General features: G+C 44.1%; 1 protein-coding gene across 3 annotated transcripts in view; it reads right to left on the bottom strand.

Moving 5' to 3' along the window:
* The window catches only part of LOC109876727 (collagen alpha-1(XIX) chain), a 247,488-nt gene that overhangs the window by 95,564 nt on the left and 132,328 nt on the right, over positions 1–19,596 (bottom strand). For all 3 annotated transcript variants that reach the window (XM_031813088.1, XM_031813089.1, XM_031813087.1), the window contains 3 exons: positions 1,390–1,443; positions 1,233–1,277; positions 517–549 (listed from right to left, as the gene is read on the bottom strand). In XM_031813088.1, the coding sequence (XP_031668948.1) occupies positions 517–549; positions 1,233–1,277; positions 1,390–1,443 (132 nt within the window). The remainder of the gene's footprint in view (positions 1–516; positions 550–1,232; positions 1,278–1,389; positions 1,444–19,596) is intronic.

Genomic DNA, 19,596 nt, shown 5'->3' on the forward strand with positions numbered 1-19,596 from the left:
CGCGGCTAAACAAGAAACCAGGAGTTTAATTATGAAGAAGGACAGATCTCAGAGGAGTCTGGGAATAGTCTGTTGTTCTCACTACTATTACCTGTCTGGATGGTCTACCAAAGGTCTACCTGTCCATTGGGGTCACATAGCCTTTTTATATATCATGTTGACATGCACCAGTAAAGGTACGGCCCATTACAATTACATAGACAGGTCATGTACGTGTAGATTCAGGATTGTCTTTGAGAGATCAGAGGAGACAGAGCATGGATTACAGGTACTCTCAGACCTAAAAAACATGTAGCCCAAACATTGTGAATGTGGAGCAGGGATAATGTACTGGACCAACACCGACTGTAGAGTCCAGGCTGGTCTTGTTTACGCCCCTCAGTTACTCCTCTCTCCAATAACTCCAAAATAAACTACAGTACAGAACTGTAAAACAGTCTCTTAGATAATATGACTTTATGTCTCAGTTATAAACAGTCACAGGAAACATTAACGCCACAACAATGTACTCCTCACCAGTCCTGGTGGTCCTCTCAGGCCTTCTTCCCCCTGATAAGAGAAGACACAGAGAGCATAGAGAAACCACATGATGTCATACTGTACAGACATGCGTAAAAACCTCAGGATGATATTGATCTATTCTTTAGGGAGAATCCAGAAGCCCTGGTTTACAGAGGATTGTGAAATCTCCCCCACCACCGAAGCTGCTATAACATCTGCTCCTACCTGCTCTCTCATTGATTCAGTCATAACCGACAGTAGCATTCATTCAAACACTATTTACATCTACTTAATGACAACCGGTTTCAGTTGATTGGGTTAGTGGGGTTGGTACACTGATATACTGTAGTGGGTTAAACAAGGACGCCTCCGAGATGAAAGAACAGAAGGTGAGTCACATGGTGTGTGTGTGTGTGTGTGACAATTAACAATGATGAAATATCATTATAAGAGAGTTAATTTGCAGCCAGATTTAGACATACATGAATGCAGGAAAGATAAATAGATCAGGAGTAATCAGACTGGAGCTCTCACGCACACACACACACTCTCTCCCTCACACACACACACACACACACACACACACACACACACACACACACACACACACACACACACACACACACACACACACACACACACACACACACACACACACACACATACACACACACACACACACACGCACACGCACACGCACACGCACACACACACCATGTGATGTGACTCACCTTCTGTCCTTTCATCCCAGAGGCCCCGTCTCCACCTGGCTGACCCTGAGGGAGAAGGCCAAAGGTCAAAGGTTAGTGTTCATGGTTAATGACAGCCACTTTAAATGTCACCACAATAATGTGTTGGAAGGGTGTGTGCTGTGTGTGTGTTACATACCGGATCACCTTGATCTCCTTTGTCTCCTGGAACGCCAGAATCACCCTTCACCCCCTGGATGAGAACAGAGAGAGAGAGAGAGAGAGAGAGAGAGAGAGAGAGAGAGAGAGAGAGAGAGAGAGCAGGAGAGAGAGAGAGTGAGAGAGAGAGTGAGAGAGAGACCTTGGATCATTGTTACTCTAACTTCCGCGACGCATATAAGGCCCTGCCCCGCCCTCCTTTTGGAAAAGCTGACCACGACTCCATTTTGTTGATCCCTGCCTAAAACAAGAAGCTCCCACGCTGAGGTCTGTCCAACGCTGGTCCGACCAAGCTGACTCCACACTCCAAGACTGCTTTCATCACGGGGACTGGGACATGTTTCGTATTGCGTCAGATAACAATATTGACAAATACGCTGATTCGGTGTGCGAGTTCATTAGAACGTGCGTTGAAGATGTCGTTCCCATAGCAATGATTAAAACATTCCCTAACCAGAAACCGTGGATTGATGGCAGCATTCGTGTGGAACTGAAAGCGCAAACCACTGCTTTTAATCAGGGCAAGGTGTCTGGTAACATGACCGAATACAAACAGTGCAGCTATTCCCTCCGCAAGGCTATCAAACAAGCTAAGCGTCAGTACAGCCACAAAGTAGAATCTCAATTCAACGGCTCAGACACAAGAGGCATGTGGCAGGGTCTACAGTCAATCATGGACTACAGGAAGAAATCCAGCCCAGTCACGGACCAGGATGTCTTGCTCCCAGGCAGACTAAATAACTTTTTTGCCCGCTTTGAGGACAATACAGTGCCACTGACACGGCCTGCAACGAAAACATGCGGTCTCTCCTTCACTGCAGCCGAGGTGAGTAAGACATTTAAACGTGTTAACCCTCGCAAGGCTGCAGGCCCAGACGGCATCCCCAGCCGCGCCCTCAGAGCATGCGCAGACCAGCTGGCCGGTGTGTTTACGGACATATTCAATCAATCCCTATACCAGTCTGCTGTTCCCACATGCTTCAAGAGGGCCACCATTGTTCCTGTTCCCAAGAAAGCTAAGGTAACTGAGCTAAACGACTACCGCCCCGTAGCACTCACATCCGTCATCATGAAGTGCTTTGAGAGACTAGTCAAGGACCATATCACCTCCACCCTACCTGACACCCTAGACCCACTCCAATTTGCTTACCGCCCAAATAGGTCCACAGACAATGCAATCTCAACCACACTGCACACTGCCCTAACCCATCTGGACAAGAGGAATACCTATGTGAGAATGCTGTTCATCGACTACAGCTCGGCATTCAACACCATAGTACCCTCCAAGCTCGTCATCAAGCTCGAGACCCTGGGCCTCGACCCCGCCCTGTGCAACTGGGTACTGGACTTGCTGACGGGCCGCCCCCAGGTGGTGAGGGTAGGCAACAACATCTCCTCCCCGCTGATCCTCAACACTGGGGCCCCACAAGGGTGCGTTCTGAGCCCTCTCCTGTACTCCCTGTTCACCCACGACTGCGTGGCCACGCACGCCTCCAACTCAATCATCAAGTTTGCGGACGACACAACAGTGGTAGGCTTGATTACCAACAACGACGAGACGGCCTACAGGGAGGAGGTGAGGGCCCTCGGAGTGTGGTGTCAGGAAAATAACCTCACACTCAACGTCAACAAAACTAAGGAGATGATTGTGGACTTCAGGAAACAGCAAAGGGAACACCCCCCTATCCACATCGATGGAACAGTAGTGGAGATGGTAGCAAGTTTTAAGTTCCTCGGCATACACAGACAAACTGAATTGGTCCACTCACACAGACAGCATCGTGAAGAAGGCGCAGCAGCGCCTCTTCAACCTCAGGAGGCTGAAGAAATTCGGCTTGTCACCAAAAGCACTCACAAACTTCTACAGACGCACAATCAAGAGCATCCTGGCGGGCTGTATCACCGCCTGGTACGGCAACTGCTCCGCCCTCAACCGTAAGGCTCTCCAGAGGGTAGTGAGGTCTGCACAACGCATCACCGGGGCAAACTACCTGCCCTCCAGGACACCTACACCACCCGATGTTACAGGAAGGCCATAAAGATCATCAAGGACATCAACCACCTGAGCCACTGCCTGTTCACCCCGCTATCATCCAGAAGGCGAGGTCAGTACAGGTGCATCAAAGCTGGGACCGAGAGATTGAAAAACAGCTTCTATCTCAAGGCCATCAGACTGTTAAACAGCCACCACTAACATTGAGTGGCTGCTGCCAACACACTGTCAATGACACTGACTCAACTCCAGCAACTTTAATAATGGGAATTGATGGGAAATCATGTAAATATATCACTAGCCACTTTAAACAATGCTACCTTATATAATGTTACTTACCCTACATTATTCATCTCATATGCATACTTATATACTGTACTCTATATCATCGACTGCATCCTTATGTAATACATGTATCACTAGCCACTTTAACTATGCCACTTTGTTTACATACTCATCTCATATGTATATACTGTACTCGATATCATCTACTGTATCTTGCCTATGCTGCTCTGTACCATCACTCATTCATATATCCTTATGTACATATTCTTTATCCCCTTACACTGTGTATAAGACAGTAGTTTTGGAATTGTTAGTTAGATTACTTGTTGGTTATTACTGCATTGTCGGAACTAGAAGCACAAGCATTTCGCTACACTCGCATTAACATCTGCTAACCATGTGTATGTGACAAATAAAATTTTGATTTGATTTGATTTGAGAGTGAGAGAGAGATAGAGAGAGAGAGAGAGAGAGTGAGTGAGTGAGTGAGTGAGTGAGTGAGTGAGTGAGAGAGAGAGAGAGAGAGAGAGAGAGGAGAGAGAGAGAGAGAGAGAGGAGAGATAGTGAGAGAGATAGAGGTGAGATAGAGAGAAAGAGAGAGAGTGAGCGAGATAGAGAGATAGAAAGAGAGAGAGAGGTAGAGGGGATGAGAGAGATAGAGAGAGAGGAGAGAGAGAGAGAGAGAGAGAGAGAGAGAGAGAGAGAGAGAGATAGAGGATGTATGTGAACATACAAGACAAGTACAACATGATTGACAGCAGAGAGAAGAGACGTCAACAAAACTAAGGAGATGATTGTGGACTTCAGGAAACAGCAAAGGGAACACCCCCCTATCCACATCGATGGAACAGTAGTGGAGATGGTAGCAAGTTTTAAGTTCCTCGGCATACACAGACAAACTGAATTGGTCCACTCACACAGACAGCATCGTGAAGAAGGCGCAGCAGCGCCTCTTCAACCTCAGGAGGCTGAAGAAATTCGGCTTGTCACCAAAAGCACTCACAAACTTCTACAGACGCACAATCAAGAGCATCCTGGCGGGCTGTATCACCGCCTGGTACGGCAACTGCTCCGCCCTCAACCGTAAGGCTCTCCAGAGGGTAGTGAGGTCTGCACAACGCATCACCGGGGCAAACTACCTGCCCTCCAGGACACCTACACCACCCGATGTTACAGGAAGGCCATAAAGATCATCAAGGACATCAACCACCTGAGCCACTGCCTGTTCACCCCGCTATCATCCAGAAGGCGAGGTCAGTACAGGTGCATCAAAGCTGGGACCGAGAGATTGAAAAACAGCTTCTATCTCAAGGCCATCAGACTGTTAAACAGCCACCACTAACATTGAGTGGCTGCTGCCAACACACTGTCAATGACACTGACTCAACTCCAGCAACTTTAATAATGGGAATTGATGGGAAATCATGTAAATATATCACTAGCCACTTTAAACAATGCTACCTTATATAATGTTACTTACCCTACATTATTCATCTCATATGCATACTTATATACTGTACTCTATATCATCGACTGCATCCTTATGTAATACATGTATCACTAGCCACTTTAACTATGCCACTTTGTTTACATACTCATCTCATATGTATATACTGTACTCGATATCATCTACTGTATCTTGCCTATGCTGCTCTGTACCATCACTCATTCATATATCCTTATGTACATATTCTTTATCCCCTTACACTGTGTATAAGACAGTAGTTTTGGAATTGTTAGTTAGATTACTTGTTGGTTATTACTGCATTGTCGGAACTAGAAGCACAAGCATTTCGCTACACTCGCATTAACATCTGCTAACCATGTGTATGTGACAAATAAAATTTTGATTTGATTTGATTTGAGAGTGAGAGAGAGATAGAGAGAGAGAGAGAGAGAGAGAGTGAGTGAGTGAGTGAGTGAGTGAGTGAGTGAGTGAGAGAGAGAGAGAGAGAGAGAGAGAGAGAGAGAGAGAGAGAGAGAGAGAGGAGAGAGAGAGAGAGAGAGAGGAGAGATAGTGAGAGAGATAGAGGTGAGATAGAGAGAAAGAGAGAGAGTGAGCGAGATAGAGAGATAGAAAGAGAGAGAGAGGTAGAGGGGATGAGAGAGATAGAGAGAGAGGAGAGAGAGAGAGAGAGAGAGAGAGAGAGAGAGAGAGAGAGAGAGATAGAGGATGTATGTGAACATACAAGACAAGTACAACATGATTGACAGCAGAGAGAAGAGACGAGAGTGTTGTGTGTGTGACTGTGTATGTGTGTCTGCGTGTGAGTGTGAACATGACCCCTTTAAATGTGCTATGGATCGTACAGCACATGCTTATAACCAGCAACACATCATGTTGTCTGTATCATTGTAGATGCTGCGTCTATGGGTCTACTGAGAGAATGGACTATAAAGCCCTGTTGCACTGCAGCAGTTTTCCACACTGAACCAACCAGGTCCTGATCGAATCATTCTCCTCTCCACCAATAGATGGCACTTGATGACAACAGATCAAGTCTTCAGCTGTCGTCTTTTACACAGCAGTCTTTTCTCTCTCTGTGTGGAATAGGACTGTACAGTCTGCCAATACCACCCAGTGAGTGTGAGTGGACTCAGGCTTATTCACAAGGCACAGAAATGATGGGTGGGCGTCTGCTCTCTTCAGAGGTCCTTTATATCTGTAAAATAGGGACCTTGGAGCAGTAAGGACAGGAAATCAGCAGAAGGGAAGTTAAAGTGCTCAACGCCACTGTGTCCGCCTCCCAGATGGGCAAAGAACCTTGGCGTGACCCTGGACAACACCCTGTCCTTCTCTGAAAACATCAACACAGTGACTCCTGCAGGTTCCTGCTCTACAACATCCATAGAGTGTGACCTCACACAGGAAGTGGCGCAGGTCCTCATTCAGGCACTTGTCCTAATCCACAACGTCTCCTAATTCATTCACTTGTCCTAATTCAGGCACTTGTCCTAATTCAGGCATCGCCCATCTAGACTACTGCTACTCTCTGTTGGCTGAGCTCCATCAAACCCCTGCAACTTGTCCTAATTCAGGCATCGCCCATCTAGACTACTGCTACTCTCTGTTGGCTGAGCTCCATCAAACCCCTGCAACTTGTCCTAATTCAGACATCGCCCATCTAGACTACTGCTACTCTCTGTTGGCTGAGCTCCATCAAAACCCCTGCAACTTGTCCTAATTCAGACATCGCCCATCTAGACTACTGCTACTCTCTGTTGGCTGAGCTCCATCAAACCCCTGCAACTTGTCCTAATTCAGACATCACCCATCTAGACTACTGCTACTCTCTGTTGGCTGAGCTCCATCAAACCCCTGCAACTTGTCCTAATTCAGACATCGCCCATCTAGACTACTGCTACTCTCTGTTGGCTGAGCTCCATCAAACCCCTGCAACTTGTCCTAATTCAGACATTGCCCATCAAGACTACTGCTACTCTCTGTTGGCTGAGCTCCATCAAACAAACCCCTGCAACTTGTCCTAATTCAGACATCGCCCATCTAGACTACTGCTACTCTCTGTAGAGAAAACTTGAAGAATGGTTCATTATTGTTTTATTCTATATATTTGAGTAGGAACATTGTTTAATTAGCTCACCTGCTACAACAAAATATATGGGCTTCTTCTCAAGACAGTCTGGTGTAGCTCCACCAAACCCACACCTTGTTGAGAGGGATAAAAGAAGTGCACTATATAGGGGATAGGGTGCCATTTGGGATGCAGCTATTTTCTGTCCCCAAACAGACGTAAAACGTGCAGATACATTTGGACTGGGGCTGTGTGAAATGTCTACGGATTCATAGACTCCCTTTTCACTTTCAACAACACTTCACCTGTTGGCTGCATTCCTCTTTCCTCCCCCAGCATAGAGTCTTCTGGACCAATCAGGGCAACTTTGAACCTTTTGATGGTTAGCCTCCCTGTGTGTGTGTGTGTCTGTCTGTCTGTGTGTCTTTGTGTCTGTCTCTCTGTGTCTGTGTGTCTGTCTCTGTGTGTCTCTCTCGCTCTGTCTGTCTCTCTCGCTCTGTGTCTGTCTCTCTCGCTCTGTGTCTGTCTCTCTCACTCTGTGTCTGTCTCTCACGCTCTGTGTCTATCTCTCTCGCTCTGTGTCTGTCTCTCTCGCTCTGTCTCTCTCCTCTCGCTCTGTCTCTCTCCTCTCGCTCTGTCTCTGTCTCTCTCGCTCTGTCTCTCTCCTCTCGCTCTGTGTCTGTCTCTCTCGCTCTGTCTCTCTCGCTCTGTCTCTGTCTCTTTCCCAAATGGTGCTTTTAACAACAGTCATTATGATGTTCCTATCTTTTAATGTGATCTAGTCACTGATTGGTTGGGAGGGTTATGAGCTATTCATAACAAAACAAGCAGACGATTGCCATACATGAACAGATGGACTGGCCTATTCATATATTACAGGGGAGAAGCCTCTGTGGATAAATTGATTGTGAACATTAATTGACTTGTGAATAGTTTATACTGTATGAATGTTATTAATGCAAAATAATATAAACATATAACCTCACCATATAGTTTATCCATTCAGGCCTCTCTTGTAAAATAGCCGTAACCATCCGTAAGGCTTTGTCCCAGGATACCTTTGTTTGATGTCTCTTCACATAGTGCTAAATTAACAGTAACGTGGAGCCCAGTGGTGCACAAGGCAGGGAGGGGACCAGCACAACTGGAGACTACTGTCTAGGTGTTGCTTTGAGGGGCTACATGTTGACTTTGAGCTAATCATTAAACAGCAATTCAATCTCTCTCTCTCTCTCTCTCTCTCTCTCTCTCTCTCTCTCTCTCTCTCTCTCTCTCCACCTCCCACCCTCTCTCTCTCCCTCCTTGTATCTCTTCTCCCTTTGCCTTTAGCCTCTGCAGTGCTCAGTCTGCCCCTGTTTGGGTCTGTCTGTCAGTGGGAGAGAGATGCTGTTATGGAGATGTGATTCATGGAGTACTCTGCCTATCCCCTCACACTGTGCAACCCACACACACAAACAAACACACACACCCACTGAGCATGCCGCCACACACACAAACGGAGCACGCTACAGACTTCTCTAAGGGAGAGGGGACTCCAATCACAGAGAGACATATGTTAGGCAAGCTACAATTTAGAGAAGCAGAACTCTCATATTTCTGTCTAGAGCTCTAGTAGTGAAAGGAGGGAGGGATTGAGTGAGTCAGTGAGTGGTGTTCACCGTGAAGCTACCATATTATCAGATAGGACTATTACCTACTACCTTATTATAGGACAGGGCTATTACCTTCTACCTTATTATCAGATAGGACTATTACCTTCTACCTTATTATAGGACAGGGCTATTACCTTCTACCTTATTATCAGATAGGACTATTACCTACTACCTTATTATAGGACAGGACTATTACCTTCTACCTTATTATCAGATATGACTATTACCTTCTACCTTATTATCAGATAGGACTATAACCTTCTACCTTATTATAGGACAGGGCTATTACATTCTACCTTATTATCAGATAGGACTATTACCTTCTACCTTATTATAGGACAGGGCTATTACCTTCTACCTTATTATCAGATAGGACTATAACCTTCTACCTTATTATCAGATAGGACTATTACCTTCTACCTTATTATAGGACAGGGCTATTACATTCTACCTTATTATCAGATAGGACTATTACCTTCTACCTTATTATAGGACAGGGCTATTACCTTCTACCTTATTATCAGATAGGACTATTACCTTCTACCTTATTATAGGATAGGACTATTACCTTCTACCTTATTATAGGATAGGACTATTACCTTCTACCTTATTATCAGATAATTATTCCCTTCTGGATGTGTGTCAATCCTACCGGATGTGTGTCAAACCTACTGGATGTGTGTCAATCCTACTGGATGTGTGTCAATCTACTGGATGTGTGTCAAGCCTATTGGATTTGTGTCAAACCTACGAGATGTGTGTCAAGCCTACTGGATGTTTGTAAGTGTGTCAAGCCTACTGGATCTGTGTCAACCCTACTGGATGTGTGTCAATCCTACAGGATGTGTGTCAAGCCTACTGGATGTTTGTCAACTCTACTGGGTGTGTGTCAATTCTACTGGATGTGTGTCAAGCCTATTGGATTTGTGTCAAGCCTACTGGATGTGTGTCAAACCTACTGGGTGTGTGCCAATTCTACTGGATGTGTGTCAGCCCTACTGGATTTGTGTCTATCCTACTGGATTTGTGTCAAGCCTACTGGATGTGTCAACCCTACGAGATGTGTGTCAACCCTACTGGATGTGTGTCAGTGTGTCAGCCCTACTGGATGTGTGTTAACTCTACTGGATGTGTGTCAGCCCTACTGGATGTGTGTCTATCCTACTGGATGTGTGTCAGCCCTACTGGATGTGTGTCAGCCCTACTGGATGTGTGTCTATCCTACTGGATGTGTGTCAGCCCTACTGGATGTGAGTCAACCCTACTGGATGTGAGTTAGCCCTACTAGATGTGAGTCAGCCCTACTGGATGTGAGTCAACCCTACTGGATGTGTGTCAACCCTACGGGATGTGAGTCAACCCTACTGGATGTGAGTCAACCCTACTGGATGTGAGTCAGCCCTACTGGATGTGAGTCAACCCTACTGGATGTGTTTAGCCCTACTGGATGTGTGTCATCCCTACTGGATGTGAGTCAACCCTACTGGATGTGTTTAGCCCTACTGGATGTGTGTCCGCCCTACTGGATGTGTGTCTATCCTACTGGATGTGTGTATATCCTACTGGATGTGTGTCCGCCCTACTGGGTGTGTGTCAGCCCTATTGGATGTGAGTCAACCCTACTGGATGTGTGTATATCCTACTGGATGTGTGTCAGCCCTACTGGATGTGAGTCAACCCTACTGGATGGGTGTCTATCCTACTGGATGTGAGTCGGCCCTACTGGATGTGTGTCTATCCTACTGGATGTGATTCAGCCTTACTGGATGTGTGTCTATCCTACTGGATGTGAGTCAGCCCTACTGGATGTGTGTCAAATATATATATATATCTCTCTCTTTTATGCATGCAAGCACACACACACACACACACACACACACACACACACACACACACACACACACACACACACACACACACACACACAACCCCCACACCTGTCAAAATGTGTCCCATCCTGTCCTCTTAAATAAACACCCTGCCACAACATTTTCCCTGGTGCCTTCATCCTGTCCTCTTAAATAAACATCCTGCCACAACACTATCCCTGGTGCCTTCAGACACAACATTATCCCTGGTGCCTTCAGACACAACACTACCCCTGGTGCCTTCAGACACAACACTACCCCTGGTGCCTTCAGACACAACACTATCCCTGGTGCCTTCAGACACAACACTATCCCTGGTGCCTTCAGACAACACTTTCCCTGGTGCCTTCAGACACAACACTATCCCTGGTGCCTTCAGACACAACACTATCCCTGGTGCCTTCAGACACAACACTTTCCCTGGTGCCTTCAGACACAACACTATCCCTGGTGCCTTCAGACACAACACTTTCCCTGGTGCCTTCAGACACAACACTACCCCTGGTGCCTTCAGACACAACACTACCCCTGGTGCCTTCAGACACAACACTACCCCTGGTGCCTTCAGACACAACACTACCCCTGGTGCCTTCAGACACCACACTACCCCTGGTGCCTTCAGACACAACACTACCCCTGGTGCCTTCAGACACAACACTACCCCTGGTGCCTTCAGACACAACACTACCCCTGGTGCCTTCAGACACTATCCCTGGTGCCTTCATCCTATCCTCTTAAATAAACACCCTGCCACAACACTACCCCTGGTGCCTTCAGACACAACACTACCCCTGGTGCCTTCAGACACAACACTACCCCTGGTGCCTTCAGACACAACACTACCCCTGGTGCCTTCAGACACAACACTACCCCTGGTGCCTTCAGACACAACACTACCCCTGGTGCCTTCAGACACAACACTACCCCTGGTGCCTTCAGACACAACACTACCCCTGGTGCCTTCAGACACAACACTATCCCTGGTGCCTTCAGACACAACACAGTTTGAGTATTTTCCATGAACCATTCCGGTACCATCCCACTCTTCCCATTCAAACCGGGAATGGTATTTAAAAGTATACACACCTCTACGTATGTATGTGGACAGAGAAGCTAATATTTTAAATATGGCTTTATACTCCAACATTTTGGATTTGAGATGAAGTCTGGCTGAGGCACACAGTACCGTCAACTTAGACCTGTAGAGAGAAGCAGAGAGAAATGGTTTCTCTGTCCAGGAGTAACACAATACAAGTTTGTCCAGCCAGCTGGTCAGCCATCTTTCTCTTTTCTCAGGGCACAGGAGCCATTAAAAACCTTCTAGCCGAGGCCAACATCAACATCAACACAGACCACTGGACCTATACAATATGATCAACGCAGCCGCTACGTTCAAGAGGTTGTCCCACTGCCTCTGACTGACCCGGTACACAACGGTTTCATTCCCATTATGGTCACCGGAAACAAGTGGACCATAGAGGGGGGTGGTGTGTTTGTTTCCGGGGCAGTAGGAGGGCCTCATTGTGACTCCCCCCCCCCCCCCCCCCCGTCCCCCCGTCTCTCACTCTCTGATTTTCTCACATACCTTGTGGTTAGCTTCAACACCCGAGGGTTCCATGAAAATGACTGCAGGCCTTTTGCTAAAGCACTGTAGGTAATGGCCATCTGTCTGTGATGAGAAGGAGCACTGAGTCACACTGAGAGACAAGCAGCAGGAGGGAGAGGAAGAGAGGCAGGAGGGAGGCTGTCTGTGTGTCTGTGACTGTGTGCGTGTGCGTTTGTGTGTCCGTGAGGGTGTGCATGTGCGTGTCAGTGAGGGCGTTATTTAATATGCACAGCACCACTGTTGGTTGAGAGATGCCAGTCCTCCCTGTCTCCTTAGTCAATCACAAATCATGTTGAAACAGTAGTACCAACTGACACCCTATCCCCTATAAAGTGCACTACATCACATGACAGGGGTACTATCAGGACACTGAGACTAGCTGGTACATCACATGACAGGGGTACTCTCAGGACACTGAGACTAGCTGGTACATCACATGACAGGGGTACTATCAGGACACTGAGGCTAGCTGGTACATCACATGACAGGGGTACTATCAGGACAATGAGGCTAGCTGGTACATCACATGACAGGGGTACTATCAGGACAATGAGGCTAGCTGGTACATCACATGACAGGGGTACTATCAGGACAATGAGGCTAGCTGGTACATCACATGACAGGGGTACTATCAGGACAATGAGGCTAGCTGGTACATCACATGACAGGGGTACTCTCAGGACACTGAGGCTAGCATGGGCATCACATGACAGGGGTACAATCAGGACACTGACATTTAGAAATGTCACACTCACACTCACTCTTTCTCTTCCTCTTCCTCCTTGTCCTCCCTTTTTCCTACGATGTTGTATCCTATAACTATGTGGGTACGTCTGATATTGCACATTATATGGGCTCTGGTCCAAAGTAGTGCACTAAATAGGCAATAGGGTGCCATTTGTGAGGCCTAATGAGTTATTAAGGTGTCAGAGAGTACAGAAAGAAATGTGGGAGAACCGTAACGGTCAGCAGCTGAAGTGATGCTAAAGATAATTGAACCTATTGAGCATGGCGGTGACAGTGACGGAAGATGAGCACCATCTTTCTGTCTATCTGGTTTGAATTCTCATTATCACAAGTTTAATCAGAGTGTCAGTGCATGAACATAGTAGAATGGGTCAAATAACAGAATCATTCCATATCAACAACGTCCAGTTGGTTACTAAAATGCAGCAGGAAGCAGTAGAGTGTCAATTAGAAATGTTCATTAGGGCAGCTGTTGCAAAACATTTTACAACGTTTTAACGGGAAATATTCAAACAAAGGATTCATATTTGAATGCGCTGCGTAGTCTGCGTAAAACTTTTTTTTTTTTAGGAACTAATTTCCTGCTGAGAGTAAGAAAAGTAGAATAAACAAGGTGAAATGTCTAAATATGGTTGAACATCAGCAGTGTTCCACTTTTTATGTCAGTCACTGACATTCACATCAGCTAACATTTTATAGATGGCTAGTCAAGTTGGTCTAGTCAGCGGGGTTGGGGAGGAGTGAACTACATTTACTTCAACTGGTAATGTAATTACATTTCGCAGTAGCTTGGTGGTAGTTGAACGATATGAAATCGTGGTAGTGTTTTCAGTAGTTCATTATGTTTTTCCCTTGTAGAGTAACTCCTAGAACGAAATAATACTTTTTTTTTGTCAAATAAAATATGGGTGAAGTAAGTAAGAAGGTCCTTTCTTTTTCGGGATCAGACCTGCATAATTCTCCCTTTTATGTTTACTAGGCTAAATTACACATTCTGTTGACATCTGACTCCACAGTGATCTGTTCTGGCAATTTATAGTCTATGACGTTTCAGAGCTAGATGATAATTCTTCACGCAGTAGTTTGGATGAAGTGAACTACTTTTTTTTCTAAGTAACTGAAGTTTAGTAAACTATATTTTTCATAAGGGTAGCTTTAGTTTAGTAAACTATATTTTTCATAAGGGTAGCTTTAGTTTAGTAAACTATATTTTTCATAAGGGTAGCTTTAGTTTAGTAAACTATATTTTTCATAAGGGTAGCTTTAGTTTAGTAAACTATATTTTTCATAAGGGTAGCTTTAGTTTAGTAAACTATAGTTTTCAGAAGGGTAGCTTTAGTTTAGTAAACTATATTTTTCATAAGGGTAGCTTTAGTTTAGTAAACTATATTTTTCATAAGGGTAGCTTTAGTTTAGTAAACTATATTTTTCATAAGGGTAGCTTTAGTTTAGTAAACTATATTTTTCATAAGGGTAGCTTTAGTTTAATAAACTATATTTTTCATAAGGGTAGCTTTAGTTTAGTAAACTATATTTTTCATAAGGGTAGCTTTAGTTTAGTAAACTATATTTTTCATAAGGGTAGCTTTAGTTTAGTAAACTATATTTTTCATACGGGTAGCTTTAGTTTAGTAAACTATATTTTTCATAAGGGTAGCTTTAGTTTAGTAAACTATATTTTTCATAAGGGTAGCTTTAGTTTAGTAAACTATATTTTTCATAAGGGTAGCTTTAGTTTAGTAAACTATATTTTTCATAAGGGTAGCTTTAGTTTAGTAAACTATATTTTTCATAAGGGTAGCTTTAGTTTAGTAAACTATATTTTTCATAAGGGTAGCTTTAGTTTAGTAAACTATATTTTTCATAAGGGTAGCTTTAGTTTAGTAAACTATATTTTTCATAAGGGTAGCTTTAGTTTAGTAAACTATATTTTTCATAAGGGTAGCTTTAGTTTAGTAAACTATATTTTTCATAAGGGTAGCTTTAGTTTAGTAAACTATATTTTTCATAAGGGTAGCTTTAGTTTAGTAAACTATATTTTTCATAAGGGTAGCTTTAGTTTAGTAAACTATATTTTTCATAAGGGTAGCTTTAGTTTAGTAAACTATATTTTTCATAAGGGTAGCTTTAGTTTAGTAAACTATATTTTTCATAAGGGTAGCTTTAGTTTAGTAAACTATATTTTTCATAAGGGTAGCTTTAGTTTAGTAAACTATATTTTTCATAAGGGTAGCTTTAGTTTAGTAAACTATAGTTTTCATAAGGGTAGCTTTAGTTTAGTAAACTATATTTTTCATAAGGGTAGCTTTAGTTTAGTAAACTATATTTTTCATAAGGGTAGCTTTAGTTTAGTAAACTATAGTTTTCATAAGGGTAGCTTTAGTTTAGTAAACTATATTTTTCATAAGGGTAGCTTTAGTTTAGTAAACTATATTTTTCATAAGGGTAGCTTTAGTTTAGTAAACTATATTTTTCATAAGGGTAGCTTTAGTTTAGTAAACTATATTTTTCATAAGGGTAGCTTTAGTTGCCTTGCGAAAGTATTCGGCCCCCTTGAACTTTGCGACCTTTTGCCACATTTCAGGCTTCAAACATAAAGATATAAAACTGTATTTTTTTGTGAAGAATCAACAACAAGTGGGACACAATCATGAAGTGGAACGACATTTATTGGATATTTAAAACTTTTTTAACAAATTAAAAACTGAAAAATTGGGCGTGCAAAATTATTCAGCCCCCTTAAGTTAATACTTTGTAGCGCCACCTTTTGCTGCGATTACAGCTGTAAGTCGCTTGGGGTATGTCTCTATCAGTTTTGCACATCGAGAGACTGAAATGTTTTCCCATTCCTCCTTGCAAAACAGCTCGAGCTCAGTGAGGTTGGATGGAGAGCATTTGTGAACAGCAGTTTTCAGTTCTTTCCACAGATTCTCGATTGGATTCAGGTCTGGACTTTGACTTGGCCATTCTAACACCTGGATACGTCTATTTTTGAACCATTCCATTGTAGATTTTGCTTTATGTTTTGGATCATTGTCTTGTTGGAAGACAAATCTCCGTCCCAGTCTCAGGTCTTTTGCAGACTCCATCAGGTTTTCTTCCAGAATGGTCCTGTATTTGGCTCCATCCATCTTCCCATCAATTTTAACCATCTTCCCTGTCCCTGCTGAAGAAAAGCAGGCCCAAACCATGATGCTGCCACCACCATGTTTGACAGTGGGGATGGTGTGTTCAGGGTGATGAGCTGTGTTGCTTTTACGCCAAACATAACGTTTTGCATTGTTGCCAAAAAGTTCAATTTTGGTTTCATCTGACCAGAGCACCTTCTTCCACATGTTTGGTGTGTCTCCCAGGTGGCTTGTGGCAAACTTTAAACAACACTTTTTATGGATATCTTTAAGAAATGGCTTTCTTCTTGCCACTCTTCCATAAAGGCCAGATTTGTGCAATATACGACTGATTGTTGTCCTATGGACAGAGTCTCCCACCTCAGCTGTAGATCTCTGCAGTTCATCCAGAGTGATCATGGGCCTCTTGGCTGCATCTCTGATCAGTCTTCTCCTTGTATGAGCTGAAAGTTTAGAGGGACGGCCAGGTCTTGGTAGATTTGCAGTGGTCTGATACTCCTTCCATTTCAATATTATCGCTTGCACAGTGCTCCTTGGGATGTTTAAAGCTTGGGAAATCTTTTTGTATCCAAATCCGGCTTTAAACTTCTTCACAACAGTATCTCGGACCTGCCTGGTGTGTTCCTTGTTCTTCATGATGCTCTCTGCGCTTTTAAAGGACCTCTGAGACTATCACAGTGCAGGTGCATTTATACGGAGACTTGATTACACACAGGTGGATTGTATTTATCATCATTAGTCATTTAGGTCAACATTGGATCATTCAGAGATCCTCACTGAACTTCTGGAGAGAGTTTGCTGCACTGAAAGTAAAGGGGCTGAATAATTTTGCACGCCCAATTTTTCAGTTTTTGTTTGTTAAAAAAGTTTGAAATATCCAATAAATGTCGTTCCACTTCATGATTGTGTCCCACTTGTTGTTGATTCTTCACAAAAAAATACAGTTTTATATCTTTATGTTTGAAGCCTGAAATGTGGCAAAAGGTCGCAAAGTTCAAGGGGGCCGAATACTTTCGCAAGGCACTGTACATGTTGAGTTTTCTTCTGTTTCTACCTACTGGACACAACCCTTCTATAGATATATGTTGAGTTTTCTTCTGTTTCTACCTACTGGACACAACCCTTCTATAGATACATGTTGAGTTGTCTACTGTTTTATACCTACTGGACACAACCCTTCTATAGATACATGTTGAGTTGTCTTCTGTTTTCTACCTACTGGACACAACCCTTCTATAGATACATTTTGAGTTTAGTTTTGTGTTTAGGTGATCACACACACCCAGTCTCTGTGATTGATTAACAGGCCTGTAGTTTTGTGTTTAGGTGATCACACACACCCCGTCTCTGTGATTGATTAACAGGCCTGTAGTTTTATGTTTAGGTGATCACACACACCCCGTCTCTGTGATTGATTAACAGGCCTGCAGAGAAAACTATGGTTGAGTTCCCGCTGACTACATTGCAAACACTTGCCAGATCTTATAACACCTGGATAGATATTTAACATCAGATAGCCACATCATATGATATACAGTAACAATCTGGTGAATATTATTTATTGGTGGTGACAGTGTTTCCTAGCCTCAGTGCAGTGGGCAGCTGGGAGGAGGTGCTCTTATTCGCCATGGACTTTAGTGTCCCTAAACCTTTTGGAATTAGTGCTACAGGATGAACATTTCAGTTTGAAAAAGCTAGCCTTAGCTTTTCTAACTGGCTGTGTATATTGGTTCAGAACTTCCCTGAAAAGTTGCATATCGCGTGGGCTTTTCGATGCTAATGCAGTACGCCACAGGATGTTTTGTGCTGGACAAGGGGAATCAAATTTGGGGTGAAGCAAGGGATATATCTGTTCTTAGTTCTACATTTTTTGAATGGGGCATGCTTATTTAAGATGGTGAGGAAAGCACTTTTAAGGAGCAACCAGGCATCTTCTACTGACGGGATGAGGTCAATATCCTTCCTGGATACCCGGGCCAGGTCGATTAGAAAGGCCTGCTCGCTGAAGTCTTTTCAGGAGCGTTTGACAGTGATGAGGGGTGGTTGTTTCACCGCGGACCCATTACGGATGCAGGCAATGAGGTAGTGATCGCTGAGATCCTGGTTGAAGACAGCAGAGTTGTATTTAGAGGTCTAGTTGGTCAGGAGGATATCTATGAGGGTGCCCATGGTTACGGATTTAGGGTTGTACCTGGTAGGTTCCTTGATTATTTGTGTGAGATTGAGGGCATCTAGCTTAGATTGTAGGACGGCCGGGGTGTTAAGCATATCCCAGTTTAGGTCACCTAACAATACGAACTCTGAAGATAGATGGGGGGCAATCAATTCACATATGGTGTCCAGGGCACAGCTGGGAGATGAGGGGGATCTATAACAAGCGCTAACGATGAGAGACTTATTTCTGGAGAGGTGGATTTAAAAAAATAGAAGCTCGAATTGTCTGGGCACAGACCTGGATAATATGACAGAGCTCTGCAGGCTATCTCTGCAGTAGATTGAAACTCCGTCACCTTTGGCAGTTCTATGTTGTCGGAAAATGTTGTAGTTGGTGGCCTTCCTAAGCCAGGATTCCGACATGGCTAGGACACCAGGGTTGGCGGAGTGTGCTAAAGCAGTGAATAAAGCAAACTTAGGGAGGAGGCTTCTGATGTTAACATGCATGAAACCAAGGCTTTTACGGATACAGAAGTCAACAAATGAGAGTGACTGGGTCCTGGGAATAGGTGTGGTGAGAGATTGAGGGCATAATGTACAGACAAGGGTATGGTAGGATGTGAGTACAGTGGAGGTAAACCTAGGCATTGAGTGACAATGAGAGCGGTAGTGTCTCTCGAGGCACCAGTTAAGCCAGGTGACTCTTAGGGTGACTCTTAGGGTGACAGTGATGGTTCTTAGGGTGACAGTGATCATTTCTTAGGTGACAATGATGGTTCAGGCTCATTTTCTCAGTGTTCAGTAATACCTTAGGCCGGCGATAGTGCTGCGTCGATAGTATTGAATACCCTGATAGTCCGGCATGCCTCTGAGAGATGAGTCTCAATTAGGACTAGTGTGGATCTCTCCTACAGATGAGTCTCAATTAGGACTACAGTGGATCTCTCCTACAGACGAGTCGCAATTAGGACTACTGTGGATCTCTCCTACAGATGAGTCTCAATTAGGACTACTGTGGATCTCTCCTACAGATGAGTCTCAATTAGGACTACTGTGGATCTCTCTGACAGATGAGTCTCAATTAGAACTACTGTGGATCTCTCCTACAGATGAGTCTCAATTAGGACTACTGTGGATCTCTCCTATAGATGAGTCTCAATTAGGACTACAGTGGATCTCTCCTACAGATGAGTCTCAATTAGGACTACTGTGGATCTCTCC

The sequence above is a fragment of the Oncorhynchus kisutch genome, unplaced genomic scaffold (assembly GCF_002021735.2).
Source record: "Oncorhynchus kisutch isolate 150728-3 unplaced genomic scaffold, Okis_V2 Okis04b-Okis11a_hom, whole genome shotgun sequence".
Taxonomy (NCBI): Eukaryota; Metazoa; Chordata; class Actinopteri; order Salmoniformes; family Salmonidae; genus Oncorhynchus; species Oncorhynchus kisutch.